We start from the raw sequence: 24410 nt of genomic DNA, 5'->3' as shown, positions 1-24410 counted from the left end.
TCCACAGGGTTGGCACAACCATTAACTGAAAGAGGAAGACATAATAAGAACATTATGCTAAAAGGCTCTTTCCTCAGTGCATTACCTGTTCTGCATTTCCAGTGAAGACCCCATCAAGGATAAAGTATGTCCAGAACAACGGCCATTCACACTCTATATTTTCAAATAACTTCAGTTCAGCGGGTTCATAGTATAGACGATTGGGATCCTGGTAAAAGGATAATAAACACAGTCTGTCTTATCACTCCAAAGACAGATATACATCTTTAGAGCAGAGGTATTACACTATAGCCTTTCACTATTGATAGTGTGCTTCAGAGAAGGCAGAGCACGTACATATTCCTCTGCCTTAGCAAGAACTTTGTGATGTGACTTCTAACTACTAGAACTGGGATAATGATGACATTATAGGTAGGTGTATGAAGAAGTGAGATTAATCTGTAATATACTTGAGTTTGATTTTATACGTTTTAGGTAGCAGGAGAAAACAAACAGAAATGTTTAGAAGACAGTAAGAGATGAGGGTTTGGGAATCATTCCCATGAGTGATACATGAAGGACAAATTATAGATGTAGTACCTATATATAATAAACAAATGGCCCAAGAACAGAATCTTGGAAAACCCTCACAGTTGGGTGAGTGAAAGACAGAAAGAGGAAAAGAATTAGGATAGTATAGTGTTGTAGAAATTAAAATAGAAAAGAATTTCAAGAAAAAGTAGGGATAGGTAACAGTGATAAGTTAAGGAGAATAAGGATTGAGGAAAGGCTATTGGACTGGTCACTCAGATGACTATGATGATGTTTCAGAGCATAATTTTAGTAGATTGGTAGGGGAGGAAGTCGACAGGGCTAAAGAATAAAGTTAAAGAGAGGAAGTAGACCAGAAGAGTTTGAGCTCAATAATTAAAAAATTATTATTATAATGGCTCTCAACCAGCAAATCTAATACTTAAATTATGTTTATAGTCCCAATGAAAGTGCTTCTTATTGATCATTCATTCCCTGTAATAATAATTAATTTTCTCCACTGATATTTCCAAGGAGAATTTTTCACAAGTGTAAGAAAAGGAAATTAATTTTTAAGATAATTGTTTACAGCTAACAAACTGCAAAAGGTAGAAGGGGGACAGAAAGATTTACTAATGGAAATATTTTTCACTGTATCATTATTAAATAATTAGGAGGAAAGTTAATTTGAGGCTATGCAAAAATTCTGTTTCTGACAATTTGGAAGATGTCAGCAGATTGAGTGGAAGCTACACTGACACTCTCCCAGCACAAAACTGGAATTACAACTAAAATATAGACAAACCATCCTGAATAATGAACTGCAACTGAAGACTACCTGGAGAGAACCCTCATAACCAAGGACATAAAGCAGAGACTGCATAGAGACTGATAGGAAGTGTGGAGGCATGGAAGGGTTGACCTGGCACCACAGGCAGCAGCTGAAGTTCTGGAGAGATGTCTCAGCTGTGAGCTGTTCCCACTGAGGACTCTGGGGTATAAACCACAAGTTAGGCTTCCCAGCCCAGAGCACCACAACTGAGAAAGGTGGCCATATAACATCTGGCTGTGAAAAGCAGCAGGGTTTCTGTCTGCCAGGGGGAGACTGCTGGAAATGCAGGCACCCTCTTAAAGGGCCAACACACAAAGCTTCATGTGCAGCCACTCACCTTGGGTTATGGCGGACAGAGGGCAGAGTGGACTAAAGCTGTGTGAAGTAAATCCAGAGATGCTGGTTTAGGGGATGGAGTTCAAAGGGCAGCCATCTGGATTCTTGCGCTGAGTCATTCCCCCATGTGGCAGAGGTCATCTTTCTCAGGCAGACATTTACTGTCCAAACGGCTTTTGCCTGAGGGGGGAAGTAATTTCCCCACCCTGTTGGAAAACCCTGTGGAATTTCTACAACCTGAGGCTCATTAAGAGACGGAATAACAATCAGCCTCTGGATGCTTTAAGTCTTTGTCTGATTTCCTTCTGGACCCAGGGTTTGGAAAAGTACAAATTGGTGCACGTCTTGGTCCTGTCCAAATGCGCCCAGCTCCCAACCACATAAGAGGGAACCACAAGCTGTGGAGTGTGGGAAGCTTCAAACAGGGTACTCAAGGCCAGTCACAAGACTCAGGGTAGCGTCTGACACTGGCCTGCACCAGAGACCTTCCAAAACATTGGGAGTACTAGCAAATCTACCTAATACATTGAAACAAAGTCAAAGAAGCAGCAAAAATGGAGAGACAAAACATAAGCCCCAAATGAAAGAAAAAAAGAATTCTCCAGAAGATGAGTTAAGTGAAATGGAGATAAGCAGTATATAAGATATGGAGTTGAACTCAGAATGCTGATCATAAGGATGCTCAACAGCATGAGAAAAGAAATGGAAACTATGAAGGAAATTAAGAATGACATAGTAGAAATAAAAAAAAAACACAACACATTGGAAGGAATAAACAGCAGATTAGAGGAAGCTGAGGATTAGATCAGCAAATTAGAAGACAGGGTAGAAAAAAAATCACTCAAGCAGAGAAACAAAAAGAAAAAACAATTAAAAAACAGGAGGACAGTTTAATGGAGCTGTGGGACATGAAATGTAACAATATTCACATCGTAGGAGTGCCAGAAGATCTAGAAAGTAAGAAAGGGTTAGAGAAACTGTTTGAAGAAATAATGGCAGAAAAATTCCCTAATCTGGTGAAGGAAAAAGTCACACAAGTTCAGGAGGCACATAGAGTCCCAAGCAAGAAGAACCCAAATGGGCCCACATCCAGACACATCATAATTAAAATGCTAAAAATTCAAGACAAAGAGAGAATATTAAAAGCAGCAAGAGAAAAGCAATCTGTTACATACAAAGGAGCTCCCATAAGGCTGTCAGCTGATTTCTCATCAGAAACTCTACAGGCCAGAAGGGAATGACATGAAGTATTCAAGGTAATGCAAAACAAAGATATGAAACCAAGACTACTCTATCCAGTAAAGCTAACATTCAAAATGGATGGTGAAATAAAGAGCTTCCCAGACAAAAAAAAAGCTAAAGGAGTTTGTCACCACTAAACCAGCGTTGCAGGAAATGTTAAAGGAACTGCTGTAATAAGTTGAAATAGAATGAGAAACATAAGCATGGCAATAGATAAGTACCTATCAATAATAATCTCAAACATAAATAGATTAAATGCTGCAATCAAAAGACAATGGATAAGAAAACATCACCTAAATATATGCTGTCTACAAGAGACCTACCTCAGAACAAAAGACACACAGGCTGAAAAACAACAACAAACAAACCTTCTGGAGGACTTTAAAGGAGAGATTGATAGTAATACAGTCATAGTACGGGGCTTTAACACCTCACTGACATCACTGGATAGATCTTCCAGACAAAAAAATCAACAAGGAGACAGTGACTCTAAATGACACACTAGATCAGATGGATTTAATTGACATTCACAGAACATTTCACCCCAAAGCTGCAGAATACACATTCTCCTCAAGTGCACATGAGACATTCTCAAAGACAGACCACATGTAAGGATACAAAACAAGTCTCTACAAGTTCAGGAAGACTGAAATCATATCAAGCATCTTCTCAGACATTTATATCATGGAATGCTATGCAATTGTAAAAAAGAAGGATCCCTTACTCTATGAGACAGCATGGTGGGACCTGGAGAGTATTATGCTAAGCTAAATAAGCCAGACAGAGAAAGACAAGTATCACATGTTCTTACTCATATGTGGAATCTAATGAACAAAATAAACTGATGAACAAAATAGATCGAGAGACATAGAAGAATGGAACAGACTGACAAATCTCAGAGGGGTGGTTGGGTGGGGAGAGATTAACCTAAGACATTATTTGCATATATTCAAAACCCATGTACACAGACAATAATGTGGTGAAGGCCTGGGGGGAGGGGTGCAAGGGGAGGGGGTCAATGGGAGTATAAAAGGGGACATTTGTAATACTTTCAACAATAGAGATAAAAAAATTTTAAAATTCTGTTTCTGCCTAAATTTTCATCCACTGATTAATCACACAACCTGAAAGTAACCAACTGCAAAAGGTGGAAGGATTACACTTCCTCTATTTTATTTTATCCAGGAAGGCTGACAAACATAACTTAGCTACTAAGACCAACAAAAGTAGCAAACATCAGTTATTATCCTATTTAGTGATTATTCACTTACCACAAGTGAAGTAAGTATTTTCTCTGAATAAAGCTACAGATAGTAGTAAATATTCTACCTTGGAATCATTTTGGAGAGAAGGAACCTACCTCTTTAGGAGTTTTATATCCATCTCGTAGAAAGCGACAGCAACCATAACGGCCCTGGGAATGCAGAGAAAAAAGGTGAGAAGTATGCATATTGGTCCAGCCATATAATTAATTGGAAATACATCCTTTTCTATAACCTTTGTAAACATTTACACGCCCAACATAGGAGCATCTAAATATAGAAAGCAAATCTTGATGAACATAAGGGAAAGATCAACAATACTACAGTTACAGTAGAGGATTTTAACACCTGATTGACATCAATGGATAGGTCTTCCAGACAAAATCAACAAGAAAACAGGGCCCTGAAATGACACACTAGGACAGATAGATTTAACCAATATCTTCAGAGCATTTCACTCCAAAGCAGCTGAATAAACATTCTTTTCAAGTGTACATGGAATATTTTCTAGGATAGTCTACAAAACAAGTCTCAATAAATTTTAGAAGACTGCAATCATATCAAGCATCTTCTCTGACCATCACAGTATGAACTGAGAAATCAATCACAAGAAAAAAGTGAAAAACCTACAAAGACATGGAGGCTAAATAACATATTACTAAGTGATGAATGGGTTAACAATGAGATCAAGGAAGAAATCAAATGACACCTTGAGAAAAATCGAAATGGGAACACAACAATCCAAAATCTATGGGACACATTGAAAGCAGTACTAAGAGGGAAATTCACAGCATTACAGGACTACCTCAAGAACCAAGAAAAATTCCAAATAAGCATTATAACCACACACTTAAAGGAACCAGAAAAGGAACAACAAACAAATCCCAAAGTGAGTAGAAGAAAGGAAATAATAAAGATTAGAGTGGAAATAAATGACATAGAGACGAAAAACAACAACAACAACAAATTAACAATATAAAAGATCAATAAAACCAAGAGCTGGTTCTTTAAAAAGAAAAACAAGATTGATAAACCTTTAATCAGACTCATCAAGAAAAAAAAAAAGAGAGAGGACCCAAATAAATAAAATGAGAAATAAAAAAATAGAATACAAAAATACAAAGGACTGTAAGAAAATATCATGAACAACTATATGCTAACAAATTGGACAATCTGGATAAATTCTTAGAAACATACAATCTTCCAAACTGAATTAAGAAGAAAAAGAAAGTGTAAACAGACCGATTATGACTAATGAAATTGAAGCAGTAATCAAAAACTTCCAAAAAACTAAAGTCCTGGACTGAATGGCTTCATAGCTGAATTTTCAAAGAATTTTCAAAAAATTTAAAGAAGAACTACCACCTACCCTTCTCAAACTATACCAAAAATTCAAGAGAGAAGACTCCCAAGCTCATTTTGTGAGGCCAGCATTATCCTGATTCTAAAACCAGATACAGACATGACAAAGAAAGAAAATTATAGGCCAAGATCCCTGATGAAATAGATGGAAAAATCCTCAGCAAAATATTAGTAAACCAAATCCAGCAATACATGAAAAGATCATACACCATGATCAAGTAGGATTTATTCAGTAGACACAAGGTTGGTACAATATAAGCAAATAAATAAATGTGATACACCAATAACAAAATGAAGGATAAAAATCATATTATCAGCCCTGGCCAGCTTTGCTCAGTGGTTAGAGCATCAGCTTGCAGACTGAAGGGTCCTGGGTTTGATTCTGGGCAAGGGCAAGTGCCTTGGTTGCAGGCTTGTCCCCGGCCCCAGTTGGGGCACGTGTGGGAGGTAACCAATCTATGTGTCCCTCTCACATCAACATTTTTTTCTCTCCCTCTCCCTTTCTCTCTCTCTCTGTTCCACTCTCTCTGAAAAGCAATGGAAAAAATACCTTTGGGTAAGGATTAAAAAAAAAAAAATCATATTTTCAAGCAATACTTCCAAAAAAAGCAAAAATCCAAATCCAACACCTATTTATAATAAAAACTCTCAGCAAAATAGGAAAAGAGGGAACATACCCCAACATAATAAAGGATATATATGACAAACTCACAGCTATCATCATACTCAATAGGGAAAAACTAAAAGTGTTCCCCTTAAGATCAGGAACAAGCCCAAACGGTGAGGCTCAGTGGTTGAGCATTGGTCCATGAACTTGGAGATCACGGTTTGATTCCTGGTCAGGGCACATGTCTGGGTTGTGGGCTCAGTTCCCAGTAGGGGGCCTGCAGGAGGCAGGCGATCAGTGATTGTCTGTCATCATTGATGTTTCTACCTCTCTTTCCCTCTCCCTTCCTCTCTCTGAAATCAATAAAAATATACTAAAAAAAAAAAAAGAAAAAAACATCAGGAACAAGACAGAGATATCCGCTTTTACCACTCTTATTCAACATAGTACTGGAAGTCCTAGCCACAGCAATGAGAGAAGAAAAAAACAAAAAATGTATCCAAACTGGAAAGGAGGAAATAAAACTCATTACTTGCAGATGACATGGTACTGTATACAGAAAACTCTAAAGATTCCACCAAAAACTACTGATAAATAAATTCAGTAAAGTAGCAGGGTAGAAAATAAACACCCAAAACATGCCATTGACCCAGTGATCCCACTTTTAGGAATATATGCTAAGAAGCCTGAAACAAAAATCAGAAAGAATATATGCACCCCTATGTTCATAGCAGCGTTATTTACAATAGCTAAGATCTGGGAACTGCCCAAGTGCCCATCAGTAGATGAGTGGATAAAAAAGCTGCGGTACATTTGCACAATGGAATATTACCAGCTGTAAAAAAGAAGGATCTCTTGCCCTTTGAGACAACATGGAGTGACCTGGAAATTATTATGCTAGTGAAATAAACCAAGCAGAGAAAGACAAATACCACATGATCTCATTTATATGTGGAATCTAATGAACAAAATAAACTGACAAACAATAGATCCAGAGACATGGAAGCACACGACAGACTGACAATTCTCAGAGGCAAGGGGTGGGGAGGGCAGGAAGAGATTAACTAAAGAACTTATATGCATATATTCAAAATTCATGGACACAGACGATAGTGTGGTGAAGGCCTGGGAGGGAGTAGGGAAGAGGGAGTTAATGCAGGAGGGGAGGGAGCATCTGTACTTCTTTCAACAATAAAGATAAATTTTTAAAAAATAAAATAAAAATGAGCAAAAGACCTGAATAGATACTTTTCCAAAGTGGACATACAGATGGCCAATAGACATGAAAAAATGCTCAAGGTCACTACTCATCAGGAACATACAAATTATAACTACAATGAGGTATCAACTCACCCTTGTCAGAATGGCTACCATCAATAAAACAACAAACAAAAAATGCTGGCGAGGATGTGGATAAAAGGTAACTCTAGTGCACTGTTGGTGGGAATGCAGACTGGTGCAGCCACAGTGGAAAACAGCATGGAGTTTCCTTAAAATATTAAAAATGAAACTGCCTTTTGACCCAGCCATCACACTTCTGGGTATATAATCCTAAGAATCCCCAAACATCAATCAGAAAGCATATATACACTCCTATGTTCATAGCAGCATTATTTACAATAGCCAAGATCTGGAAAGAGTCCAAGTGCCCATCAGTAGATGATTGGATAAAAAGCTATAGTACACTTATACAATGGAATACTATGTGGCTGTAAAAAAGAAGGAACTATTACCCTTTTTGAGAGCATAGATGGACCTGGAGGTTATTATGCTAAGTGAAATAAGCCAGTCAGAGAAAGAGAAGTATCACATGATCTCACCTATATATGGAATCCAATGAACAAAATAAACTGACAAAATGGAACCAGAGGCATGGATACATGGAAAAGACGGACAAATGTCATAGGGGAGTGGGGTGGAGGGTGCTGGATAAAGATGAAGGGATTATCTAAAGGGCATATATGCATAGCCCACAGACACAGACAATAGAGTGGGCAGGGCCAAGGGAGAGGGGATGGGGCTGAGTGGAGGTGGGCAAAGTGGGGGTATTGAGGACACCTGCAATAGTATTAACAATAAAAAAAGTAAATTTAAAAAATATAAGCAGAAGAAAACTGTGGTATGTATACACACACACACACACACACACACACACACAATGGACTATTACTCAGCCATAAAAAAAGAATTAAATCTTACCATTTGTAACAGCATGGATGGACCTGGAGAGTATTACGCTAAGTGAAATAATTCAGTCAGAGAATGACAAAAGCAAATGATTTCTCTTATATGTAAATTCTAAAGTAAAATATACACTAACAAATTAGAAACAGACTCATAGACATAGAGAATAGACTTTTGGCTGCCAGAGGGGAGGAGTTTTCGGGGACTGGGTGAAAAAGGTGAAGTAATTGAGAAAAACAGGTTGATAGATACAGAATAGTCATGGGGATGTATAGAACAGCCTAAGGAACAGAGGCAATACTATTGTAATAACTATGCATGGTGCCAGGTGGACACTAGATTTATTGGGGGTTTACTTCTTAAGCTATATTAATGTCTAAGCACTATGTTGTACACATGAAACTAATACAAAATAATATTGAATGTGAACTACAGTTGAGAAAAATTGAAAAGAAATACATCCCTTGTAACAGGTACATGTGCCAACCTATCATCAATAGAGACACAATAATTAAAAAATAATAATCATAAAAACCCTGATAACAGCCCAGAAGCAGAAACTGATGTTAACAATGTGATTTTAAGGGAGGGCTACGTTACAGGCTCTTCCCTAAAGCAAAGTTCCTAATGTTATCCTCTCCATGGCTTTCCACCTTAGGGAAGTCTGTGATAGCCCAATTATTGATCTATTTGTTCCTGCTCACAGAGCTCATAAGAGACCCTAGGCTTAAAAAAAAAGAAAACATATTTTTAAAATTTTGTGATAGTTTGAGACTTACAGAAGAGTTGCAAGAACAGTATAGAGAGTCTCCATATACCCTTCAATCACTGTCCCCTTATATTAATCACCTTATATAACTGTAGAACATTCATCAAAAACTAAAAAAATTCACCTTGGTACAACACTATTAACCAAAGTATAGAACTTACTTGGATTTCACCAGTTTTTCCAGTAATGGCTGTTTTCTGTTCTAGTAGCCATTTCAGGATCCCACTGCATTTAGTTGTCATGTCTCCTTACTCTCTTTGAATCTGTGACAGTTCCTCAGTCTTTCCTTGTTTAAAAAATGTCACCTTGACACTTTTGAAATGTGCATCAGTTATTTGGTAGAGTGTCCCTCAATTTGATTTTGATTTTGTCTGATATTTTCTCATGATTAGATTGAGGTTATGCATTATTGGGAAGGATGTCACAGAGGTGCTGTGCACTTCTCATTGCACTGTACTGGGAGCACATGATGTCAATATGCCTTATTACTGGTGATATTAACCCTGATCACTTGATTAAATCACTGACACAGGTCATACGGAAGGCCCAAAAAGATAATAATTTCTCCTTAAAATAAGAACCCTAAAGGAAAGAAAGGCACATGTAGACATACCTGAAGCTTGGTGATGATTTCCTGTTTTGTGACCTCCACCAACTGATTATCCTCTACTGCAAAGGCTGGGAAGGAAATAACTGAAAGTAGACTAGCATCAACCTCTTTGGATGTTGAAGCCCGGGGGAGTATTGAATTAAGGATAGACTAAAAGAAAGGAAATCAAATGTAGCACATCAGTGAATAACTCGCGGTTATAAAACTAACAGATTTAGTTTCCAAAGATTTATGTAGAAGAGGATCATTCAGAAGAAAATCTAAACATCACTCAATAGAGAGCTTTAAAAACTAGCTATTTCTGTAAATTATCCCTTGTTTCAATCCCGCTCTTAATGTTTTCCAATCCTGATTGTTAAGCAGTTGCTAATGGATACAGAATACTCTTAACATCATTATCCCATCCACATTCCCATTGCTCCATGAGTAACTATTTAAGCATAAAGATAAGAGAAAATGTAGCTGCTGAAAAGTAGGAAATGGAAGCATGAAACAGAGTGAGGTAATTCAGAGGGAAGGGGGGGCAGGAAGAGATTAACCAATGAATTTATATACATATATGCATAGCCCATGGACAGACAATAGTGCCAGGAAGGCCTGGGGAGGGGGCAGGAGTGGGGAGGAGGGGATCAATGGGGAGGACATCTGTAATACTTTCAACAATAAAGATAAATTTAAAAAAGAAAAGTAGGAAATGGAAGATCCAGCTCATATGTCCTTGATATTTATCTTTTCCATGAAAAATTTCGTTTTTACAATTAGAAGATGAGTTCATATTCACTATAACAATATAGATACATAATCAGGGTTTGAAGAAAAGAATAAAATCTTCCCAATGAGAAGAATCTTAATCTTTCAACACACAGAGTAATCCTATACAAAACTAAAGATAGGCATTTACCATTTAAACAGTCTAAACTCCAAACATTTAACCCTACAGACAACCTGGGAAAAGTGAATGTTTCAGAGCCACTATCAACACTCAAAATCAATCACCCCTTGCTCTCTTGCTATATTTAGAAAGGGAGATACTTAAGAGCATAGTCCATAGACTTGATATGACAACAATGAGGAATTCCATATACTAGGATGTGATCCCTTTATAACCTTGGATGAGAGAACAGGACTATGATCTATGTTACAGCTAATGCTATATCAGGCTTATCTTAGTATAGGATGTTTGATAAGATATTTTGTGCACATAGTAATAAATAAGATTATCTAGTCTCAATCAGGTCTCTTTATTCTAAAATCCATACTAAGTCTGAATCTGGATAAGAATAAAATTTTCTATAATGTGGTCCATTATTTTCTTACCTGGCAGTGTTGTACTTCATCAGCAAGGACATGAATAACTGATTGAGGCCCACCTTTCACACCAAACAGATCCAGTTCATCTAATGCTTCCAGGGCTGCCTGTGAGGAACAAAGAAGGAAAGGCCAAGTTTATTATTATAAAGATATATATTTCTACTCCCTGTACCTCAGTATCATATCATTGCACACAATGTCATTTTGAATATGTTCAGCAGAACATAAAATACAGTAATGTCCTTTATTGCTAGGGGCCTCTGAGTTGTTCTTTGCTTCCATATTGTCCCAGAGGCAGTTAAGATGAAGGTTGTACCCATCCTTTCATGATAAAAACCCTAAATAAGTTCAATATACAAAGAACACACCTCAACATAATCAAGGCCATATGTGACAAACACACAGCTAACATTATAATCAACAGTAAAAACTGCAAACTTCTTCTCTAAGGTCAGGAACAAGAAAAGGGTGCCCATTCTCACCATTCTTACTCAACATAGTGCTAGAAGTCATAGCCAGAGCAATTAGGCAAGACAAAGAAATAAAAGGCGTCTAATTTTGAAAGGAAGTAAAACTGTCATTATTTACAGATGATACAATCTTATATATAAAGACTCAGCCAAAAACTAATAAACGAATACAATAAAGTTGAAGGATATAAAATCAGCATACAGAAATCAGTAGCGTTTTTGCACACTAACAAAACATCTGAAAAAGAAATAAAAAAGAAACTATCCCATTCACAATAGTATCAAAATCAATCAAATACTTAAGAATAAATTTGCCCGACCAGTGTGGCTCAGCGGTTGAGCATTGACTTATGATCCAGGAGATCACAGTTCGATTCCTGGTCAGGGCACATGCCAGGGATACAGGCTCCATCCCCAGCAGGGGGCATGCAGGAAGTGGCCAATCAAAGACTCTCTTATCATTGATGTTTCTATCTCTCTTTCCTTCTTCTTTCCTCTCTGAAATCAACAAAGACATATTAAAAAAAAAAAAATTTAACCAAGGAGGTGAAAGATCTGTACAATGAAAACTACATTTTTATGAAAGACATTGAAGACATGAACAAATGGAAAGATATTCCTTGTTCATGGATTGGAAGAAGTAATATTGTTAAAATGTCCATACTACCCAAAGCCATCTACAGATTCAATGGAATCCCTAACAAAATTCCAATGACATTTTTTAAAGAAATAGGAAAAAATGTTAAAATTTGTATGGAACCACAAGTCCTCAAACAGCCAAAGCAATCATGGAAAAAAAGGACAAAGCTGAAAGCATCACACTCTCTAACTTCAAATTATACTTCAAAGGTATAGTAATTAAAGTAGTATGGTATGGGCATTAAAATAAACACATAGATCAATGGAACAGAATAGAGAGCTCAGAAATAAACCCCTCCATTTATAGTCAATTAATATTTGACAAGAGAGTCAAGAACACTCAATGAGGAAAGGATAGTATCTTCAACAAATCAATAAATGGTGCTGGAAAAATTGGATAACTACATGCAAAGAAATGAAATTGGATCCTTACCTTATACTATTCATAAAAATTAACTTAAAAATGATTAAACATAAGATCTGATACCATAAAACTCCCAGAAGAAACATTGGTTTTTGCAATGATTTTTTAGATGACACCAAAAGCACAAGCAACTAAAGCAAAAATCATGGACATACAAATGGCCAATAGGTACATAAGAATATGTTCAACATCACTAATCATCAGGGAAATGCAAATCAAAACCAAAATAGAATATCACCTCACACCTGTTAGAATGGTATCATAAAAAAGACAGACAATAACAAGTGTTGGTGAGGATGTGAAGAAAACGGAAACTTGTACACTCTTGGTGGAAATGCAAATTGGTTAATCCACTATATAAAACAATATGAAGGTTCCTGAAAAAATTAAAAATAAAACTACTATATGATCTTGTAATTCTACTGTTGGGTATATGTCCAAAGGGAATGAAAACAAGACATTGAAAAGATATATGCTTTGTTTACTGCAACATTTTTCACAAAAGCCAAAATGTAGAAAAAATCTGAGTGTCAACAGATTAATCGATAAAGAAGATGTTATATACATATATATATATGTATACACACACACATATATATATGTGTGTATATATATAATGAAATATTGAGCCATGAGAAATAAAAATCTTGCCATTTGTGACAACACGGACAGACCTTGAACACATTATGTTAAGTGAGATGTCAGTCAGACACAGACATGTACTATACTATATCACTCAATGTGGGAGCTAAAAAAATCAAACTCATAAAAACAGAATAGAATAGTTGAGACCATGTGCTGGAGGGTGGGGGAATTTGGGAGATGTTGTTTAAGGATACAAATTTACAACCAGTAGATAAATAGGTCCTGAAGATCTAATTCACAACACAATGATTAAAGAGAAAAGCACTGTATTAAAAACTCCAAAATTGTTAACAGTGTAAATATTAATTGTTTTTACCACAAAAAAGAAATGATAATTATATGATGTAATAAAGGTGCTAGCTAATGCTTTGGTGGTAATCATATTGTAATAAATATATGTACCAAATCAATGTCTCAAATATACACAATGATAAATGTCAATTAAATTTTAATGAAAATAAATTTAAGGGATTGGAATGATGTCCATATCATGGTGGAGTGAGAAGACTCTTTTGTTTCACCCCTTAAATTTACAAGTTGGACAACTATAACTCAACAAAGGATACCCTGCTCAACACAAAAACACACCTGAAAAATACATTCATTGGAACATCTGAATGTGAGCAGATTGGGACAAGTGAGAAGGTGGCATGAAGAACAAGATCAGGAATGGTGGCCATGGATGTAACTGGGTGCACAATGCAGCTCCAGTGAGATGGTGGTAGCTATGGAGAAGTAGGGCTGCAGCCCTCACACTATTTCCTGGATTTTAAGAGCGGCAGAAGAAGTGGTCTCTTGGGAAAAGGTATCTCCCTTCCCCCTTCCCATCATGGCAGATCCCGGTAGAGGTGGCTGGGACTTTAACAGTGTAGTGATGCTGACAGTCATTGCTGGCAGGGGTTGGAACAAGATGATGCACTTGTTTCCGTTGACCCACCCAACCTGGCAGAGCCCAGTAGAGGTAGTGGAGACACTTCCGAAAACACAGCAGAGCTAGTAACTATTAGTAAAAAGAAGGTAGCACAGGGAGTTTGAAAAAACAGTTCTACACCACCAGCCACATTCCCCAACCAAAATGGTAGTGCACAATAATCATGGAAAGTGGTCATAGAAGGGACATCCACCATCCCAGTGGGTACATGGCATTTTCCTTAACTGAAGCAATGCAGCTCCACCCTGATTCCAGTACAGGTAAGATAAAACAAAACCTTGTGCTATACCACCATCTGCTGGAAAACAAAGGAAAGTACCTTACCTATCAATCTACTGAATTGTCAAGAGAAAAACAGTATCTAAACAAAAACAGAACTCCCTACCTGAAATGTGCAGGCAGAGAAAAAAATTCATCAAATACAATGAACAACCAGGTAACATGGGAGTACAGAAAGAAAAGGAAAAGTATCTAAAAACCAAAATCATAGTCACGGAAGACTGTGCCTTATTTGACAGAATTTAAGTAGCAGTTATAAAGAACCTCAACAAGATACAAGAGAACTCAGAAGGAAAGTTCAATGAGCGCAGGAATAAAATTAACAAGCAAAATGAGTACTTTATGAAAGAGACTGGAACTATAAAAAATAACCAAATAGAATTCAGGAGTTCCAGGTAAATCAGCCTGCAGGCAGAGGAGGACCTCTGGGTGCTTTGAGTCTTTTCCCGATCTGCTTATAGACCTTGGCTTTTGAAAAGCAGAGTTTAGTGTGCATCTTGGTCCTGTCCAAATGCAACCAACCTCAGCAGAAGGAACCACAAAACATGAATTGCTGATAGCTCCAAACAGGGTATTCAAGACCAATCATAAACAGTATCTGGCATTGCCCTGCACTGTAGACCCTTCAAAAAGACTAAGAGTCCTAGCAGATGTACCTAATGCATAGAAACAAACCCAAATGGAAAGCCAATATGGGGAGACAAAAAAAATCAAGCCCCAAATGAAAGAACAAGACAAGTCTTCAGAAAAAAAAAAAAAAAAAAGCTAAATGAAATGGAAATAAGCAACCTATCAAATATAGAGTTCAGAATACTGATTGTAAGGATGCTAAGATAGGGAAACTATTAAGGAAATTAAGAATGACATAGCAGAAATATAGAATACATTGGAAGGAATAAACAGCCGATTAGTGGAAACTGAGGATCGGATCAGTGAATTAGAAGACAGGGTAGAAAAAAATCAGTCAATCAGAGAACCAAAAAGGAAAAACAATTGAAAAACAGGACAGTTTAAGGGAGCTGTGGAACAACATGAAATGCAACAATATTCACATCATAGGAATGCCAGAAGGGCAAGAGAATAAGCAAGGAATAGAGAATCTGTTTGAAGAAATAATGGCAGAAAACTTCCCTCACCTGGTGAAGGAAAACGTCCCACAAGTTCAGGAGGCACATAGAGTCCCAAGCAAGAAGAATCCAAAGAGGCCCACGCCCAGACACATCATAATTAAAATGCCAAAAATCCAACACAAAGAGAGAATCTTAAAGGCAGCAAGAGAAAACCAATCTGTTACCTACAATGACTGTCAGCTAATTTCTAATCAGAAACTCTGCAGGCCAGAAGAAAATGGCATGAAGTATTCAAGGTAATGAAAAGCAAGGATATGAAACCAAGACTACTCTGTCCAGCAAGGCTATCTTTCAAAATAGATGGCGAAATAAAGAGCTTCCCAGACAAAAAATGGCTAAAGGAGTTTGTCACCACCAAATCAGCATTGCAAGAAATGATAAAGGGATTGCTGTAATAATAAGAAGAAACAGAGAGAGAAACACAGGCATAAAGAATTAAAATGGCAATAGATAAGTACCTATCAATAATAACCTTAAATGTAAATGGATTGAATGCTCCAATAAAAAGACATAGGGTAGCTGAGTGGATAAGAAAACATGATCCAAATATATGCTGTCCACAAGAGACCCATCTCAGTACAAAAGACTCACAAGATGAGAGTGAAGGAATGGAAAAAAAATTTTTTCATTCAATGGAAATGAAAAAAAAGCTGTGGTAGCAATACTCATATCTGACAACAAAGACTTCAAAATGAAGACCATAACGAGAGACAAGAAGGGTCACTACGTAATATTAAAGGGATCATTCCAACAATAGGATATAACCCTTGATAAACATATATACACCCAATATAGGAGTACCTAAATTTATAAAAAAAACTTCTGGAGGACTTTAAGAGGAATCTCAGAGAGACGGCATGGGTGTGGGAGTTGGTGGGGAGAGATTAATCAAGGAACTTATATGCTTAAATGCATAACCCATGGAATTCAGACAATAGTATAGGGAAGGCCTGGGGTGGGGCTGATGCAGGGTGGAGGGGATGGAAAGCCAATGGAAAGAATTGGACTTTAGAATAGAGAACACTAACAAAACACCTAATTATATTAATTCAAAAAGATCTCTCCAAGACTCATATTATTCAAACTGTCAAAAATTAGTGACAAAGAAAAAATTCTCAAAGGAGCCAAGGGATAAAAAGACTAACCTACAAGGGAAACACCATTAGCTAATAATCATTTTTCAGTAGAAATATTATAAGCCAGGAGACAGTAGAAGGAGATATTCAAAATATTGGAAGAGAGGAACTATCAGCCAAGGGTAACATATCCAGGAAAGATGTCCTTTAGATATGAAAGAGAAATAAAGGCTTTCCAAGATGAATAAAAGATGAAATAATTTACCACTATAAGACTTGCATCACAGGAAATGTTGGAAGTAGCTCTTCTACCAGAAACAAAATTACAAAAGTATACAAAACTTTGAGTAAGATGAGTAACACAGACAGAAGCAGGAGATTACAGCTCTACTTTAGAATAACATTAAACACTTAATTATAACATAAAGGTTAAAGGGGGAAAAGGACAGTAAAAATAACTATACTGTAAGTTGGTAATAAATGCACAGCATAAAAAAGAGATAATTTGTGACAACAAAATCATAAAAGGGGAGGAAGAAATTATCTGAAAGTGTACAGGTTAATAAAGGGGGAATTGGAAGAAAAAGGACTATTATATATAAGGGTGGGCAAAAGTAGGTTTACAGTTGCAAGTACATAAAACAAAGATTATTCTGTATTATTATTTATCAGTTATTGAATTATCTTCCATATGAACAACTATAAGCCTACCTTTGCCCACCCCTGTATATGAGACATTTTACACAAAGCTAATGGTACCATACACACATACACACACACACACAAAATCAGTGCTGAGACAAGAACATGAAAAAGAGATGAAAGAGAAAAAAAAATCAGAGAAGACCATCAAAATAAATAGCAGAAGAATCACAAGGGGGGAAAAAACACAATGGAAATACAGAGCAACCAGGAAACAAAAGATAAAATGGCTATAGGAAATCCTCATACATCAATAATCACCCAAAATGTAAATTAATTGAACACACGCATAAAAAGGCACAGAGTGGAGGGATGGATTAAAAAACAAGACCCACCTCTAATTTGCCTGCAGGAGATTCATCTCAGCTCTAAAGACAAACATAGGCTTAAAAAGGACTTAAATAAAAAAAAATTAAAAAAACAGAAATGAAAGAGAAGTTACACCACCATCAAGAGGTACAGAGGATTAGATAAGAATACTATGAAAGTCTATATGCCACCAAATTCAATAACTTAAAGGAAATGGACGAATTCATAGAAGTATACAACCTTCCTTCACTGAATCAGAATTAGTGGAAAACCTAAATAGATGGATCACTAGTAAGGAAATTGAAACTAATTAAAAACCTCCCATGCTTTCTAATCAGAAAGAATATATGCACCCCTATGTTCCTAGCAGCACAGTTTAAAATACCTAAGATCTGGAAACAGCCCAAGTGCCCATCAGTAGATGAGTGGATAAAAAAGCTGTGGGACATATACACCATGGAATACTACGCAGCTGTAAATAAGAAGGTTCTAGTACCCTTTGGGACAGTATGGATGGGCCTGGAGAAAATTATGCTAAGTGAAATAAGCCAGGCAGAGAAAGACAAACATCACATGATCTCACTTATATGTGGAATCTAAAGAACTTAATAAACTGATGAACAGAATAGATTCAATGACATGGAGGCATAGATCAGACTGATGAATGTCAGAGGGAGGGAGGGGGGTGAGTGGGTGGAGAGGGAGAGAGTAACCAAAGAATTTATATGCATATATGCACAACCCAAGGACACGGACAATGGTGCTAAGGGGGACTGGGGAGGGGGGTGGGACAGGGTGGAATGGGTCATTGGGGAGATAAAGGGACATTTGTAATATTTTAAGTAAAAAAATTTTTTCTTAAATAAAATTTAAAAAAATAAAAAATAACCCTCCTGTGTTTAAAATAAAAATATCTTTGCACCATGGAACAAATATGTAAAACTATGTTGACTGTGAACAGGTATTTTCACAGTTTTGACTTGCTTCTTGATAAAGTTAAGATATTAGAGAAAGTTACACTTAGTACAAATGAATGGATTAAACTAAATGAGACCTAAGAATTGGCCTTTGACTTTAAATATTTAATTTGTTCCTATAAACCTTGTCAATAAAAATAAGAAATTTTTAAAAAGCTTCCCCAAAACAAAAGTACAGCACAGATGACTTCACCAGTGAATTCTAACAAACATTCAAATACTTAATATCAGTCCTCTCTACCTCTTCCAAAAAACTGAAGCAGAGGGACTACTTCCCAACTCATTTTATGAGGCCAACATTACCCTGAAACAAAAATCATGCAAGGACAACACACAAAAAGAAAATTGCAGGCTAATATCTCTGATGAACATGGATAAAAAATCCTAAACAAAATACTGGTAAATCAAATACAGTAAAACATTAAAAGGACCATACATCATGATCATATGAGGTTCATTCCATAGATACAAGGATAGTTCAACATCCATGAATCAATTTGATATACCACATTAACAAAATAGAAGATAAAAATCACATCATATGGATGCAGAAAAAGCCTTTGACAAGATAAAGCATCCATTTATGATTAAGACATTCAACAAAATGGGTATAGAAGAAAAGTACCTCAACATAATAAATGCTATATATATATAATCACAAACTAACAGTTGAATTATACCCAAGGGTAAAAAACTGAAAACTTCTCCTCTAAAATCAGGAACAAGACAAGGATAACCACTCTCACCACTGTTACTCAACACAGTAGTGGAAGTCCTAGCCAGAGCAATTAGGCAAGAAAAAGAAATAGAAGGCATCCAAACTGGGAATGAAAAAGTGAAACTGTTACTATTTGCAGGTGACATGATTCTATATATAGAAAACCCTAAAGACTCCACCAAAAACTATTAGAAACAATAAACAAATACAGTAATGGTGTAGGATTTAAAAAAAAAATCAATGTACAATAATCTGTTACATTCCTATATAATGACAATGAAGAGAAATGAAGAAAGCCCATTTACAGTTGCAACAGAAAAATAAAATACCTAGGAATAAACTGAACAAAGACGGTGAAGAAGCAGTATATGAAAACTGCATGACATTGTTAAAAGAAATTGAAGACATAAAGAAATGGAAAGATATTACATGTTCATGCATTGGAACAATTAACACTGTTAAAATGGCCATATTATCTAAAGCAATATAAAGATATAATGCCATCCTTACCTTAATCCCAATGACATTTTTTCACACAAATAGAACAAAAAACATCCCAAAGTTCATATGGGACCACAAAAGATCCCAAATACCCAAATCAATTCCAAGAAAAAAGAATAAAGCCAGAGGCATCATACTTTCTGACTTCAAACTATACCACAAAGCTACAGTAATCAAAACAGTATGGCACTGGAGAAAGGCTCTTTCTTTTTGTCTAGCCACAGCCATCAGGTAAACTAAGATGGGTGCATACAAGTAAATCCAGGAGCTATGGAGAAAGAATAAGTCCAATGTAATGTGCTTCCTTCTCAGGGTGCACTGCTGGCAGTACCACCAGCTCTCTGAGCTCCACAGGGCCCCCTGCCTCACCTGGCCCAATAAAATGCACAGGCCAGGATACAAGGCCAAAAAAGGTTATGTCATATATCAGATTTGTGTGCACTGTGGTGGCCTAAGATGACCTGAGGGTGCAACCTACGGAAACCTGTCCACCATAGTGTTAACCATCTAAGGTTTGCTTGAAGCCTTCAGTCTTGTTGTGAAGGAGTGAGACAAACACCACTGCGGGGCTCTGAGTGTCCTGAATTCTTACTGGGTTGGTGAAGATTCCACATACAAGTTCTTTGAGGTTATCCTCATTGATCCATTCTATAAAGCTATCAGAAAGAATCCTGACATCCAGTGGACCACCAAACAGTCCACAAGCACAAGGAGATGAGAGGGCTGACATCTGCAGGCAGTGAGAGCTGTGGCCTTGGCAAGGGCCACAAGTTCCACCACACTATTGTTGGTTCTTGCCCTGCAGCTTGGAGAAGGCTCAATACTCTCCAGCTCCACTGTTACTGCTAATATAAGTAAAGTTTGTAAAATTCTCACCTAATAAAACAACTTAGGACAGTCATGTCTGCTTAAAAGTGTTAATTAATTTGTTAAAACTAGTTGTCTGCAGATTGTTTCATAAATCCATTATGAAATTATGGAAGTTAAAGTGCAATAACATTTGAAGACTATAAGTGATGGTGTAGTTCATTTGTCATAAGATAAACACTTTTGTCTTTGCTTTTTCATATTAGAGGGTTTTCTATGTCAGTGTTTAAAATGCTGTTTGGGCGCAGCTGGGCCTGGCTCAGTGGTTGAGTGTCAACCTAGGATCCAGGAGATTATGGTTCTATTTCCAGTCAGGGCACATGCCTGGTTTGAGGGCTTGATCCCCAGTTGGGGGTGTGCACGAGGCAGCTGATCAATGATAACTCTCATCATTGATGTTTCTATCTCTCTCTCTCCCTCTCCCTTCCTCTCTCTGAAATGAGTAAAGATATAACTTTAAAAAAAAAATGCTGTTTGATATAATAGGCCCAAGGTAAATTCTGTTAAAGAGGAGTGCAGAGCTAGCCAAGTAGATTTGCTGGTGCACATGATAAAACCTATAGCTTTACTGGAGTAATACAATGCTCTCCTGGTTTACTCTCAAGGGGCTGTTTTTTGGAGTTTGGCAAGGACAAACATTTTTAAATTTAATTTTGCTTGGAATGAAAATATATCCTAATCCATTCTCATGACCCCATGCAGAAAAATGAAAGTTAACTTAGGTGGTTCACATTTTCAGATTAACCCAGTATAACTGCTGCTTCTGAAATGATAAAAGTTTAAAAGAATACCAACATTTTTTAGAACTGAATGATCCTGTGCAAGAGGGTTCTCTTAAAATTAAACATCCTGGAGAGGGAGGTCAGGGAAACAAGATGACGGCGTATGTAACAGCTGTACCAGCTGCCTCCCACAGCCACATCAAAATTACAACTAAAACACAGAACCATCACTTAGAACCTCTTAAAATCTAGCTGAACAGAAGCCCTAAAACAAGGGAACTGAAGAAGCAATGAGACCGGTAGGAAAGGTGGAGATGTGGGCAGATCGGGCTGAATCCCTGAGATGCGGCCATGGGCCCACACCCAGAGCCACAGTTTAAACCTGGGAAGAATATCCTGGCGATGGAGGTTTCCAGGAGGAGTGAGAGTCCTAGCCCCACATAAGGCTCCCCAGCCCAGGGCTCCAGGGCCAGGAGGGGAAGTCTCCACAACTTTGGGCTATAAAAACTAGAGAGGAGGCTTGTGGAGGGTGCGGGGGGGGGGGGGGGGGTTCCAGGAAGCTCCTCTTAAAGGGCAGGAGCACGGACTCACTCAGACATGCTCCCTCTGAGCCCCAGCACCAGGCAGCAGCTTGAAAGAAACCTGGGACACTTGAGGAGGAACTAACCTACCTGAAATAGAGGAGAGAAGTGGAGGAGCAGCTTTCTCCCAGACAGAAGAGCTGGCAGAGGCCATTGCTCCTTTGGCAAGCCCTCCCCGCACAGAGCCAGCAGGCAGGTGCCATATTTGAATCTCCAGCACCTGACTCACACCTTTCACCTTGCCCAGGTGATTCCTGCAGAGCTTATCACTCCCTACCTGCAAGCTCATCCAAGCCATTTCCAGTGGCTTCTCTATGCAAGTGGCCTCTCGAGCCTCATGCTTAGGACTTTACTAAAATCTCTCAAACAAGCAGCAGCATGCCCCATACAGCTTGATAAGTGGCCCCACGCCTGGCAATAGTGGCAGCCTGCATTGGCTCATAGCTTGGCCTCTCCTAGACAACACCAAGCCCAGCACAAGTAGCAGCCAACTACAGTTTGCTGTGTAGCTCATGCTGGGTGGCCCTGGGCAAGGCACTGGAACAGGCTGACTTTGCACCTCCCGGGAGGATTCAGAGACAGTGCACCTAGTGGCCAGACTCGACCATGCTGGATTACAATCCTACCACATCCATGAGTGACACGCTCAAGGGCCCACTTGGTGAACACCAAAGTTCCACTGAAGTAAATCCTGCTCCATAGGGGTGTCTCCAGCACAGCAGCTCTTTGGCTATAGTTGCAGCTGGTCCTCACAGCCTATTGGCCTGGGGGTCAATTCCTCCCAGTGATGCCAACAGCAATCAAGGCTCAACTACAATAGGACAGTGCACACAGACCACACAGGGGAGCACCTAGAAGGCCCAGCTCAGAGGCCTGGGGAGGCTGAGCCCCTGGACTCTACAGGACACCTACTACACAAAGCCACTTTACAAATTCCAGGAGACATAGCAGCTCTACTTAATACATAGAAACAAACACCTGGAAGCAGCCAAAATGTGGAGGCAAAGAAACATGTCACAAAGAAAAGAACAGAAGAAATCTCCAGAAAAGGAACTAAATGTAATAGAACCAAGCAAGCTACTAGATATAGAGTTCAGAATTGCAGTTATAGGATGCTCAAGGATATTAGTAAGACTATTAAGAAAATAAGTGAGACCATCGATGACTTAATAAAGTACCTGTCAGAAATGAAGGCTACATGAACTGAGATGAAGAATAATTTACAGGGAATTGACAATAGAGTAGAGGACGCTGAGAATCAAAACAGCAATTTGGAACATGAGGAAACAAAAAATACCCAACCAGAAGAAAAAGGAGAAAAAAATATCCAGAAATATGAAGATAGTATAAGGAGTCTCTGGGACAACTTCAAGAGGCCCAACATTCATATTATTGGGGTTCCAGAAGGGGAAGAAAGAGAGCAAGAAATTGAAAACCTATTTGAAAAAATAATTGCAGAAAACTTCCCTTACGTGGTGAAATAATTAGACTTACAAGTCCGGGAAGCACAGAGAGTCCCAAACAAGAGGAATGCAAAGAAGCCCACAGCAAAACACATCATAATTAAAATGCCAAAGCTTAAAGACAAAGAGGATATTTTAAAAAATATATATATATTTATTGATTTCAGAGAGAGGAAAGGAGAGGGAGAGAGAGAGAGAGAAACATTAATGATGAGAGAGTCATTGATCAGCTGCCTCCTGCATGCCCCCAACTGGGGATCGAGCCCACAATCGGGGCATATGCCCTGACCGGGAATCGAACCCTGATCGCCTGGATCCTAGGTCAATGCTCAACCGCTGAGCCACACCTGGCCGTGTGACAAAGAGAATCTTAAAAGCAGCAAGATAAAAGCAGTTAGTTACCTACAAAGGAGCACCCATAAGACTGTCAGCTGATTTCTCAAGAGAAACTTTGCAGTCCAGAAGGGAGTGGCAAGAAATGTTCAGTAATGAAAAACAAGGACCTACAGCCAAGATTGCTCTACCCAGCAAATCTATCATTTAGAACGAAGGTCAGATAAAGAGCTTCACAAAGAAGAAAAAGCTAAAGGAGTTCATCCCCACCAAACCAGCACTACGAGAAATGTTGAAGGGTCTTCTTTAAGAAGAAGCTAATGAACAACAGAATCTTATGAAGTAAATAGATCCAGAGACATTGGTGCATGCAACAGACGATCATATTTCAGAGGAAAGAAGGAAGAGGGTGGAGGGTGGGAAGAGGTTAACCAAAGAACTTATATGCATATATGCATAGCCTGTGGACACAGACAATAACAGGGTGAAGGCCTGGGGCGGGGGTGGGAGTGAGGTGGAGGGGGTCAATTGTGGGGGGGGGGAAATGGGACACCTGTAATACTTTCAACAGTAAAGATAATTTTAAAAAAATTAAACATCCTGGTTTACCTAAACAAA

The 24410-nt window shown here is 38.0% G+C and overlaps 1 protein-coding gene and 1 pseudogene across 2 annotated transcripts in view; one reads left to right on the top strand and one right to left on the bottom strand.

Moving 5' to 3' along the window:
- PHKA1 (phosphorylase kinase regulatory subunit alpha 1) overlaps positions 1-24410 on the bottom strand; it is a 208546-nt gene that overhangs the window by 128769 nt on the left and 55367 nt on the right. Inside the window, exons 8-11 of the mRNA XM_081125812.1 lie at positions 11032-11130; positions 9718-9864; positions 4281-4334; positions 86-208 (exon numbers count right to left, since the gene is read on the bottom strand). Coding sequence (XP_080981938.1) covers positions 86-208; positions 4281-4334; positions 9718-9864; positions 11032-11130 — 423 coding nt within the window. The remainder of the gene's footprint in view (positions 1-85; positions 209-4280; positions 4335-9717; positions 9865-11031; positions 11131-24410) is intronic.
- On the top strand, positions 20068-20675 carry LOC308551653 (large ribosomal subunit protein eL15 pseudogene; annotated as a pseudogene). Its single transcript has one exon. The product of its transcript is annotated as a large ribosomal subunit protein eL15 pseudogene (transcript).

This window comes from Miniopterus schreibersii (assembly GCF_964146895.1).
Source record: "Miniopterus schreibersii genome assembly, chromosome: X".
Classification (NCBI taxonomy): Eukaryota; Metazoa; Chordata; class Mammalia; order Chiroptera; family Miniopteridae; genus Miniopterus; species Miniopterus schreibersii.
This window is presented reverse-complemented; position numbering and strand designations above follow the sequence as displayed.